The following is a 12392-nucleotide window of genomic DNA, read 5'->3' on the forward strand; positions in this document are numbered from 1 at the left end:
CACTACAAGCATGCAGACACCTATTTGCTACTAGATAACCATGTTTATGTTACTCTCCTTCACAATACCCAAGCTGTTCTCTCATCTCCTCCAGGTCAGAGATCCATTCTCCTCTCGTATCTCTCTTCAGACATTCTCTATCCTCCTCCCTCTTATCTCCCATCAGTAATGGTCAGACACTCTCCGTACTCCTCTCACACATCTCTCTTCAGACATTCTCTATCCTCCTCTCCCACACTGGACAACTCTTGAGGGTAGCAGGACGAAAGGGATTTATTTGGGAGGAGAAAATAAGCCCGGAACCCACTGCTCCCGGCGGGGTAACCCCTGACTCTGTACGCAGGGTGCCGGGGCCCGCCGTGACTGAGCTCCGCTGGCCGGGAGGGAACGAGCGGGGCCCGCGGCGGGGCACGGGGCGGCCCCGCAGCCCGCTCCCTCCCCCGGCACCCGAGCGGCGAGGGCGGCGCACCGCCCACATCCGCCGCACATCACTTCCTGGGCTTGGAAAAAAAAAAAAAAAAAGAAGGAAAAGAAAAAGAAAGAAAGAAAGAAAGAAAAAAAAAAAAGCTCACCGGAGCGGGTCCGGTCCCGTCTCGGAGGTTTGGGGGCCGCAGCCGGGGCGCCGCCGCTGCCCGCGCCGACACCATGAAGGCTCAGCCCGCGGCAGCCTCCGTCTTCTGCCTGTGCCTGGTGCTGGCGGGCCGCGCCGCCTGCGCCGCCGAGGGGCTCGGAAAGGGTCAGGAAAGCGTTTCCTCGGGCTTCTCCTCTCGGCTTCGGTCACCGCCGCGGTGGGGCCGGGGGGGCGCGGGGCGGGGGACCGGGCCCTGCCGCCGCGGCTCAGGGGGCCGTCGGCTGCGTCTGACTGTGAAGACGAGGGGGTTGTGAGCAGCCTTTGCCGTCTCGGCCGAACCCCGAGAGTTCCCCTTGCGAGGGACCCCGCCTTAACGTGGCGAAGGCCCGGGGGGGAGGGCGCAGCGCTTCGGTGCCCCCCCGCCCGGCAGGTGCTGCGGGGCCCGGGCAGCCCGGGCAGGCGGCGGATGGCGCTTCCCGCTCCCCTTCCCGCCCGCCTCGGCCTCCCGCTCCCTCAGCGCCGCTCCCCGGCTCTCCCGGGCTGGCCCGGGCCTCCCCGGGTGATGCCGTGCCTGGCAGCCTGGTCCGGCCCCGGGTGCGGCCGTAGCCTGCCTTAGGGAGACATCTCCCTGCAGGGCTGGTGGTAACGCCGTGCGGGCAATGACAGCAAAGCTTCGTGGTGGGGACCTCCGTCACCCCCCTTTTGTCTTACAGTTAGTTCCTCAGATGAATTTCATTCAAAGGAAACACTCCGTAATGCATCCTGTAAAGCTTTTAAAACTGAAGCTTGTCACGAAGTGGGTTTCAGTTTGAAAACAAGCTTTCAGAAGGTGTTTCCTGGCTAGAACAGCTGTTTCAACATGTTGGGCTTCGAATGGAATAGCTGACCTGTCAATAATTCTGAGTAAACATGGTCTGTGCTAACCCAACTGTTTTTTTGCTCTGCTACATGCAGCTGGTACACACGCAGCCCTGTCTGACGCTGCCTCTGCAGCGGGTACGTGTGTGAGATTGCACATGCATGGGGCATTCCCATCTTACCACTAGCACAACTAAGTATTTGATGTGTTGCATCGTCTGTGTTCACAGTTGTTAGTATCAGGAGGGAAGATAAGGCAATAAAAATACTGTGCCAACTGTTCAAACCTCTCAGATGCTGATCTAAGATGCCACAAGGTTTTGCTGACCATGTTTTTTGGCTTTCTCTGGCTGCTTTGCCATAGCTGTCTGCTGGGGACAGTGCCCACTTTCCCCTGTGTCAGCAGTCGGAAATCTGTGGCTCCTGACCCCCGTGTAGCCCCCAACATCTGCCCCCCTCAGCACCCTGGGTACTGGGGGTTGCTGACTAATTCAAACCCTCAGTGATGGGAAGGGGCAAGCTGAGGCTGCTGTTTGGTCATCCTGGCGTTACTGGAGCCATGAGACCTCTGAGGAGCTCTTCCAGGGGTGCTCCCCTACAAACAATTCCTGGATCCCCTTTGTCTCGGCTCTCCGTGTGGCTTTCGGCCATGTGCTGTGTTGGCCACAGGGTTAAAAAACCCGACAGCCCCTGCTTTGCAGCTGATAAACCTATGCTCGCAAGTGACATAACAAGACTTGTCTGGATGTGAGATAAAATATTGCCTCTGTTGTTCAGTCACTGTAACATTCAGAAGTCCGTAGTGGCATTCTTTCTCACTCTTTGATGTTATTATCATCAGCAGTAATACTTAGCATCATAGTTGTAGAGCAATTAATGATCATATGTTGGCCTAGGAATTTCTAAGTTTCACTTCAGTTCACATACAGTGGGATTTAGGAAGCCAAATGCTGACATGTTGGTCATTAATCTGTTGGTAAATGTTCACAGATTAAAAAAGAATAGGGAATAATCAGAAGGCCCATCAATTTTAATCTCTGCTTGGGGGATTTTGGTGTCATTACCATATATGTAAAATATTCATGATTGTGGTATGTTTTTGTTAATTAATTTCAGTGGGATTCCTCATAAGACTCTGTAGGTTGTAAGTATTTGCAGAAGTCTTTCCAGGACTGGGGATTATAGCTGGCTTTAAAAAAAGAACATAAAATGAGTTGAAAATATTCTTAAGGGTTGGACCGTTCTCGTCTGTTAATGACATGTTAAAATACACAGCATTTATAAACCCTTCTCTCTGGCAGGTTTTGGAGATCATATTCATTGGCGAACGCTAGAAGATGGGAAGAAAGAGGCAGCAGCCAGGTATGTTAGCCAGTTATAAATACAGAAAAGCGTCTTTAAAAACGTTCACAAAAACTGCATCAATCCTAAATTTCACCACAGAAAATAGTAATTATTAACAAACATGAAGGTGGTTTAGGAGACTGTTGATCCCTGTCGCTTATTGGAGAGAAAACAGTGTTTTGTTAACTTTGCTGAGGCACCACTGCAGTCTAATTAAATGACTGAAGTCCTAGCATGTCTTTGAAACGAGAAGAAAATAATATTTATCACAGCAAAGAAAGATGTGGTTCTCAAACCCACAAATGCATGTTTAAGGAGTACTTGATCCCCTTGAGCTCAGTGCTAATACCTTTGGTAAAATTCAATGTGCCATCAAAATTCAGATGCCGCCTCAGTGTGAGATGAGAGTTATTTTGTTACCCTCTGCAGAAAAAGTGTCAAAGTTTCAAACTCTGGGGGACTGCTAAGTTGTTTAGTAGAACCTTTTCTGGGTTAAGAATGCTGTCTCGATGAAAAGGTGAAAAAACTACATTTGGACACATTTATTTCCTCAGAATTTCTTCTGTTTCTTGTTAAAATGTCAGAAGGAAAATTATATGCTTGTAAGTTCTACTTGTACTTTTAAATTTATAACCTAGATCTGACAATGCAGACATGAGTGGAAATTCATTATGCCTTCCAGGTTTGCTGTTTGAATTCTGCTCTCAGACTGATCCATCTGGCGAGTTCTGTGCTCTGGTGTAGACACTGAATGAACCCAGATGGTACAGTTCAGAAGTCTTCCAGGTTTTCATAACTGGGTATTTTAGATGGCGAGCTCTGGGGTTAGGCAAGGATGAGTGCTTCTGCTCAGAAAGGCGCTGCAGCAAGGCTGGGCGTCACGTGTGCCCGCTCCTTTCCCTGCGGGAAGCACAGACCTGCTCCATGCTGTGAGCTCGGCAGCACTCACTGGAGCATTACTGAGTTGAAGGATTAGGAGAAACCGCCAGGAGTGAAGGAAAGCTAAACCTAAAGTGAATTTTGGTTTGAAGTCTGACCTGAGGTCAGGAGATGAAAAATTACACAAAATGAGCGGTTCTGCATCAAGTGAGATGCATCAGAGCTGGTGGTCTGGGAAGTCTTAAGATGTAGGTTTCTGTTCTGTACAGCCTGGGTGTGTGGGAGATGCTGGAGACACCTCGTTCATCTGTTCCCGGTGGGGATCCGACGACGCGCATGCTCCCGGAGCGGGAGATTCACTCTCGGGAGGGGGGGAGCTATTTGAGCAGGAGGTCGTGATCTCCCATTACCACAATTATTTTATCCGAGTGCCCTTGAATCTCATCACGTCGGTAGTATTTCTTTTAGCAATTAGCACGTCCTAGTCAGAAGGCTACTGATTTACATTCCTGTGGAGCGCATCTGCATCTGTGCTAATTGTCCCTTTTGGAGGGCAGTGGGCCGAGCCTCAGACCATCTCTTGCAGCACGGCTCCTGCCTGCTGATGGTTCCCGTTATCGGTGCAGCTCCTGCCTGCACAGTTTTAGGTTTTTCACTGTATTTTCTGGCATCACCGAGGGGCTCCCCGCGGCCCCGCGGCGGCTCCGGCGCAGGTCGCGGTTGCCCGGCGACCGCGGGTGTGTGTGTGTCTGTGTGACCCGAGCGGAAGCAGTCGCCGTCCCCATCCGGGTCAGGGCGGCGGCGGGCCGGAGGATGCCGCTGGTGGTGCTGTGCGGGCGGCCGGGCAGCGGCAAGAGCCGGCGGGCCGCGGAGCTGCAGGCGGCGCTGGGCAGCCCGGAGCGGCCGGCGCACGTCGTGGCCGAGGCGGAGGGCGGCCGGGCGGCGCTGCGGGCCGAGGTAGAGCGGCGGCTGAGCCGGCGGGACGTGGTGATCGTGGACGCGGGCAACGAGCTGCGGAGCATCCGCTACGAGCTGTACTGCGCGGCGCGGCAGGCGGGCACGGCGCGCTGCCTGCTGCACTGCGCCGGCGGCCCGGGCGGGCACGGCCAGCCGCCCTTCGAGGCCCCCGACCCGCGCAACCGCTGGGACCGGCCGCTCTTCACGGTGCACGGGGAGGAGCCGCTGCCGCTGGCCGACATCCGCGCCGCCCTGTTCGAGAGCGCCCCGCCGCCGCCGCACCGCGCCACCCGCCCGCAGCCCCTCCAGTCCAGCGGCTTCCTCCACCAGCTCGACCGAGCCACCCAGGAGGTGCTGGCCGCCGTCGTGGCCGCCCAGCGGAGCGGGGCGCAGCCCGGGGAGGTGATCCGGGTCCCCGGCGTCACCGAGGGGCTGGTGCTGAGCCGGCCGGTGAGCGTGGCCGAGCTGAGCCGCCTGCGGAGGCAGTTCATCAGCTACACCAAGATGCAGCCCAGCGACGAAAACTTGCCCCAGCTGGCCAGCATGTTCCTGCAGTACCTGAGCCGCAGCATCCAGTGAGCTGTCACCTGTGCCACGCACAGCAGTGGCCCTGGTCTGCTACCAAAGTACTCGCACCAGCAAGGACATCCCTTCCAGCCACAGCGTGGACAATCCGGCATCCTGCCTGTCGGACCATGTGGCAGCAGCAGCTCTGGGAAGATGGATGCCGTGTCCCTGCAGCAGCTGAGCGAGCTGCTGTGCTAAGAGGGCCTGTAGCGATGCTGTTTCCCCACCCCAACGTTCTGCCCACTTGCATCTTTCAGAAAGGAGTAGGCTGCCGTTGCATCCCCAAGCAAGTCAAGCCTCCTATGGAGGCATAATTCCCAGTAATCAAATGGTGTCTGAACATGAAAGCCCAGAGGGTGGTGACTGCAGGGAAAAGGCATGTGTATGTCTCGAACAAGAAGATTTTTTCCAAGGCTGTCTCCAGATAATGTCAAACTGCAGAAGAGACTTCAAGTCCAGAACTGGAACAGGCTGTATTTTTGGGATGCAACCGTTTCAAGAACTCAAACTGAAGCCAAGAGATAGATTTGCAAACTCTGTACTAAGAAGGGTGCTGGCTTAGCAAACTTAAGTTTCTCTGTTTCAAGTTTAATAATAAAGTGTGTGCCTTAAATGGAGTAAAGTCTTAACTTACCTGCAGGACTATTTTATTGAGATAATTTGCTATGTCTTTTCTCTACAAGTTCATCATTAAACACCTTTAAAGCCACCGATTGTATAAGAATGAGTGTTCTCATAGGAAAAATGAGCTAAAATGACAGTGTCTGTTCTGGGTGGAACTCTCCCATAAGTTTGTACCAGCTGTGAAGGGTAACTTAGTTTTGCGCTTAGTTTCAAAGAATTTCAGTCTTTGCTATACCCCATGTATATCTTACATAAACTTTTCACTTTCTGGTGGGTTCTTCATCCCTCATTTTACTAAATGGTGGCTTTTTGTATGTGTCGTACCCCCCGGGTAAAGTGGGGCAGGAAGTGTTACTTCAGTTACAGTGGCTGTTCATCTGACATACCAGCTGCTAGGTGGACTTACGCATTGCAGAACTGAGAAATTACTACAAAAATGTTTTGATGTAAGTAAGTTTCCTTTGCCAGTCAAAGTGAAGAGAATAAAGCTGAGAAAACACATTCAGTATCTTAAACTTCTGTGAGTTCTCCCTAAGAGTTGGTGTTTCAAGTCTCTGAGTGCTTCCATTTAAAACCTGCTTTGAAAATTTATCTTAACTTTAAAAAAAATTGTATTGCAGTATCCATTACCAGACAGGTGAACTTTTCTGACTGAAACACTGATCCTTCATGATAGGAACAATGTATTTTCCAGCCTTAAATCAGCCTCTCCTCAAGAAAGAGGCAAAATCATGTTGGACCATATGGAAACTATATAAAAAAAGTGTGTTTTCATCGTCAGGGAGAGGACACTGATGCAATACAAGCTTTGCTAGGGAAATGTGTATTCTTCCTCCTCACTGCAAACAGAATCCTATGTAAAGTTGATAGTGGTTAAGAACTACTGTATGTGTTAATGGCTTCCTCTCCACCCTTTCCTGGTTCTGAAGGCCATAACTGAATGCTGCTACGGAGAGATTTCCTTTCATATCTATCTACAGTTAAAGAAAAACTCGGTACATCAGTTCTGCTAGTAATTGATTTAGTTGCTGCTATGTGCGTAGGCGTTTGTAATTTCTGTGTGTGAGAATTGTACTTTAACCCCTAGTATGGTAACACTTTATACAATAGCAGAAAGTTTACGGTTTGCTTTGCTTGGCATATCCTGAAAAAAGTATCCATATAGTATGTTCTCTCTGGGTTCCTTCCTTTCCTTCACCTGGTTGGAGGCTGTTCTTTCTGTTCTGGAAGCTATAGCATTATTACCAGCTTCCCTTGGATATTATTTATTAGGAAGAGAAAAGGGATGAGACTCCTGATTGCTTTTTCTTAGTTTATTGCCTTAGTCAGCATTCACCAGTTCAGCTGCTGGATGGTAGAAACAATGAAAGTGTTAGTAAGGACTTTGGGGTGAGGGAAGTGTGGAGGTAAGCATTGTACTGCCTGGGTTTGCTCAATAGCAACAAAACTCACCCATAGTTGTATCACTTTTCTTGTTAGAAAGGTGAAATTGGTGGAAAAGTCAGGAGCAGTGAAGTGGTGGATTAATTGCATCAGCAGCACTAACAACAGGAAATACATGAAATTTATAGTGTCTTCAAGGCCCCTTTGTCTTGTTGCATAGTGCAGCCTGAATAGATTATAAAGGGACGTCGAGCTACTGAATCTGGTAAGCTTGACTTTGTCAGAAGGTGAAATGCTAAAGGGATTTTTGAAGAACAGAGTTAAATGAAACAAATCAGGGCAATGGAAACAACCTTTGGGTAGCATAGGTAGTAAAGGTCAAGTGAATTATTTGGGAGGAGAGAGAATAATAAAAAATAAATTTGGTCCTTTTGCATTTATTTAGGCTGCAGTTCCACGCAGGCCCCCTGCTCCTTCTTCATCCTGGCACTTGTCCCATTTGTCACAGATCTGTACAAGCATACCAATGTGTAGGAAGCTAGCTGGGCAGCCAGAGGGTTTGCTAGGGTACTGTGTTCGATTATTGCTCAGTAGAGGGTCTTATCACAGGAGGTGACCGATGCATACAGACTAATGGGGAGAGGGGCAGTTACATGATTGTCATTCACTGGATTGCCTGTAGCAGCCACAAAAATCCATCCTGAAATCTCTCAAGCAGCTGGTGTCTCTAAGCGTTTCCAGTAAAAAAGCACGTGACCGGTTGCGTATCTGAGCAAATCTAAACTAGTGAGAGCAAATCTTCCAAAGAGAAAGTATCTTCTACACAAACAGTTATAATAAATTATTATTATACATATTTTAAGATTGGGAAAACTTTTTGCAAGACAACCTTAGAACACAGCAGAATCTCTTTACATCTCTCATTTGCTGTTGCATTTAGCCTTTGTAGAAGTTTTGACTGTTAAAATGTACATGTGATAGAACTAGGTTTAGAGACTGAAGTGTAAGCTTTCTTTGACAATTTTCTTTCTCTTTTTAGTGGTTTGCCTCTTATGGTTATCATCCACAAGTCTTGGTGTGGAGCTTGCAAAGGTAAGTGTATTTAATACTAGAGCTTGCTGAAATTTCTAATGAACTTTTGTATACAAATCATGTAACCATGCCAAAAGCCAGCCATGCCTAAATGATGGCAAAATAACAGCTGTGATGCTTGGCTATAAAACATGGAACAGAATGAATGGTCTTTGAGAATTAAGTGTAAATTGCCTTACTTTCAGCTGGTGGTTCTTTGAAGGTGAGGCTTTGTCTCTTTCAGTATCGCAAACAAACAAGCTGGGGTAAGGGTTAAGCTGCAAGGATGAGTTACTTGGGTGAGAACAGTGGTTTGCAGCAAGCTTTTTGCTTCTGTTCAAATGTGACTGCATGTGCCTTGGCCAGGCTTCATCACGGCTGCCCAGCAAGGATTGCTTCAGTTCTTTTCTGTTCCGAGCTTGGCTTGAACAGTTTGGTACATATATTCCATTTACTCACTGCTTATCAAAAAGTACCAGCTCTCCAGAGGGAGGAAAGAAGTTGAGATTTTGATGCTGACCTGAAAACCTGAAATCTTTTCCACTGTCTTTACACACCTCTTTTTTTTTCTCCCCGCCTCCCCTATTTAGCTTTAAAGCCGAAGTTTGCTGAATCCAAGGAGATCTCTGAACTTGCCCATAATTTCATTATGGTCAACCTGGAGGTAGGCTGCCCTGTGATTTGTATCGATGTTACTGCCTAGCCATTAAACATTTGGAGTCTTACTTAACTGGTTGCATCCTGTTTTGTGTACATCCTAAATCCTGCATTCCTACATAGGCAGTCAGGATTGATTGATATAGCTGATTGTTTTAAAAAGAATTTTCTTTAGTCTGTTTATTTTAATTGTGTTTATAAACCTGGCTCTTTGCCATTGTCTCTTTAACAGTTTGTACCTTGTGTCATTCTGTTGCCACAATAAAGGAATTTATATTCATGCTCTCATGACGTATCAGACATTCCTACACCAAAGTGGAGCATTTAATGCAAATCGACAGAACAGAAAAAAATACTGTTATTTTCACAAATGATGCTTGCTTAGGTAAAAATAATTTTCTTTCCTTTGAGAGGGGAAGATGCTGCAATTACCTAGCATCTCTTCAAGATGTAAATTGCTCAGGGTAAATGGAATCTAAAGGCAATAGCTTGTTTCTTTAAAATGAGTGCTGTGATATCTTGCTAGTATGTCCCCTCTCTTCTGCCTTGCTTTGGTAGGATGATGAAGAGCCAAAGGATGAAGCCTTTAGTCCTGATGGAGGTTACATTCCCAGAATCCTTTTTATGGGTAAGGGATCCACAGCTGTTGTATTCACTCACAGGGCTGTGTTGCTGTTGTTGCCACCTAAATATCCTATTTGTTTTCTTGTTTTGTAGACCCCAGTGGAAAAGTCCACCCAGAAATCATAAATGAGAAGGGAAATCCCAGCTACAAGTATTTCTATACCAATGCTGATCAAGGTACACGCAAAGTAGTTTGAAGTGCATTTTTAGTGAGATGAAACTCTGATACTTTACAGCATAACTGAGAGCTTTTAGATACAATGTGAGTGAGAGGTTCTTTTATGCCTTGAGGAGCCATATTCAGAATCATGATTCACCTCAATACCTACTATAATGTCTATAGGACCTAAACTTTGTCTCCAGCTGTGGCATGGAAAATCATGCAATTTGCATGATCCAGCTACAGATAGTTGGGAAAAGGGTACAGGACTGGTTTCTTTTCCCCACAGGTTAATTTGTTGATCTACATGCTGTAACTGTATTGTTTTAAAACACTTTCATCACCAGTTCATCTTGATGTTTTCATCTTAAGATTAATATTTGATATCTCTCTGTCTAATCTTTCAGTTGTCCAAGGGATGAAGGAGGCCCAGGAGAAGCTAACGGGTGATGCTTTCAAACAAAAGCACCTGGGAGACGAACTATAATGAATACACTGAATGATGCTTTTCCATGACTTCAAAACTCTAAAAGGAAATGATTAAACAGACCGAGAATGTAGATGCACTGAGGGGACATAACTGTCCTGTCAACAATGTTAGGTTAAACCCTGTTTGGAGTTCGCACACATGCATCAGTTAGTGTTATCTCCTCCTCTGCCTGGCAGTGTGTACTGTGATGGTTATTTGCAACTAGGTAATGTGAAAACACATCACACTGTGTGTTTGAGCAACCACTAATATTTGGTGTTAAAAGGGAGGTGTGTAGGGCAAAACATTTGAGGACAAACAGTGTGATTGGAATAACTAGAAGTAGCCAACATTTTGATGCTTAATCAGGGTTGGATTCCTCTTTTCTCACTAGTATTATGTGATCCCATTGTTTTTACTGGGGATTCCTATGAATGGGGCATGTTCCTGGGCCAGGTGTTTTCTAGACATCCCAAACCATGAATTCAGTCACTAAGCCAAGTAGAATAAATTTCATGAATGTCCAAGTAGCATGTGAAATTATTAGCTCTGCAAACATATTTTTGTGTAAAACTGTGTGATTCATCTTCATTTGCCTTTGGGCAGCAATTTAACTTTTTCCTTATGCACTCACCTTTTGATTGTTTTATCAAGTGAGGGTGGGTTATGTTGAAGCTTTACGGGGATTCCCCTTGTATTCTTTGAATGTTTTTTGGCGAATGCCTTGCCATCACATTGTACTGTATTTTTGTACCAGGGTGAAAAATTAAACCTTTTTAAACATAAGCATGCAGACAGTGTTTTTTGGTAAAGGGCATAGCTTCCCATTCTTAAGGATGGGGGGAATATATTTTTGTTTATGTTGCAGTGGTTATTAATATTGAATGTCACAGCTGAAGAAGGTTTTTCTCCTTTTTATAATTAAAAAGACAACAGCTGGTTTTCCATGTAATTAAAATTCAGCCATTTTTATACTACCTATACAGTTGAGGGCAGGGTAATACCTAGTGTTTATCTACTGGAACTGAAAAGAAAAATAGAGGAGGAAAAAAATCACCTCTTGTGACCTGCTGGAAACGCAGCCTAATTTCCTAATGCAGCCCAGGGAGCTGTTTGCCGCCTTTGCCACAAGGGCGCATTGCTGGTTCATGGTCAACTTGTTCTCCACAAACTCCCAACACTGTCCTCTGCAAAGCTGCTTTCCAGACTGTCAGCCACCAGCCTGTACAGGTGCACAGGTTATTCCTCCCCAGGTGAAAGACTCTGCATTTCCCTTTCCTGAACTTCCTGACAACCCTCTCTCCCCATTTCTCCAGCCTGTTGAGGTCCTTCTGAATGGCAGGACAGCTGTCTGGTTATAATCTACTCTCCCCAGTTTTGTATCATCTGCCAGTTTGCTGAGGGTGGAGTCTTGTCCGTTCATCCAGGCTGTTAATGAAGATGTTGAATTATCAACCCCAAGGGTTCTCCACTAGTGATGAGCCCTTTTCAGCCCAGCAGTTCTGTCAGTTTTCCGTCCACCTCACTGCCCATTTATTTAAGTTGTATTTCATCAGTTTGTCTATGAGGATGCTATGGGAGATAGTGTTGAAAGCCTTAGTAAAGCCAAAACAAACATCACCTACTGCTCTCCCCTTGTCCACCAAACTAGTCATTTAAAGGAAAAAAATCCTGTCCAAAGGCACTTGCCATAACTTCCCATAACCAACACAGAGATCATTTTCTACAGATAATTTTTGAGGAGCTATCTGAGGACATTAGGTAGGGAAAATTGTTGTGTGCAATAAACCCAACTTGTCTACTGAGTCTGTTTTTACTGTTCAATAGCATTATAAATTTTACTTTCCAGACCAGTCTGCCTTTACGGGATTTTTGACACCAAAACTCAGTTGGGCACTAAAAGACAAGGACTCAGTGGAAATAATGGAATTATTGCACATTACTATTACCCTGCTCAGCTACTAAGTGTTATCTACAGGTTTTATCCTCTGCTTCTCTTGCAAAATTAACAATGAAATTGAACTCGGCGACTATTCTCAAGTTGTATCAGCCTTCAAAGGAAATAATTCTGTGTAAGTCCTGAAAAAGGATTTGTGTTTTGCAAAATTGTCTTTTTTTTCCCCAGCTGTATCACTTGACTTAATAAAAATTAGGTCCTGTCTGATGCTTCTTATTTCATTTATAACCTCAGATTGACATGACTATAAAAAATCATTGCTATGTCTCTT

The 12392-nt window shown here is 46.5% G+C and overlaps 2 protein-coding genes across 2 annotated transcripts; both read left to right on the forward strand.

Annotated features, from left to right (window-relative positions):
- The first annotated feature begins 475 nt into the window (after positions 1-475).
- Positions 476-12328, forward strand: TXNDC12 (thioredoxin domain containing 12). Its single transcript, XM_080406314.1, has 7 exons — positions 476-736; positions 2731-2791; positions 8223-8275; positions 8845-8918; positions 9470-9539; positions 9629-9712; positions 10103-12328. The coding sequence occupies exons 1-7, from the start codon at positions 646-648 to the stop codon at positions 10180-10182; spliced, it is 513 nt and encodes a 170-aa protein (XP_080262440.1). The 5' UTR covers positions 476-645; the 3' UTR covers positions 10183-12328.
- KTI12 (KTI12 chromatin associated homolog) lies at positions 2798-5885 on the forward strand. Its single transcript, XM_080406303.1, has one exon. The coding sequence runs from the start codon at positions 4466-4468 to the stop codon at positions 5186-5188; it is 723 nt and encodes a 240-aa protein (XP_080262429.1). The 5' UTR covers positions 2798-4465; the 3' UTR covers positions 5189-5885.
- Positions 12329-12392: the final 64 nt, after the last annotated feature.

The sequence above is a fragment of the Falco punctatus genome, assembly GCF_963210335.1.
Source record: "Falco punctatus genome assembly, chromosome: 11".
In the NCBI taxonomy this organism is placed as follows: Eukaryota; Metazoa; Chordata; class Aves; order Falconiformes; family Falconidae; genus Falco; species Falco punctatus.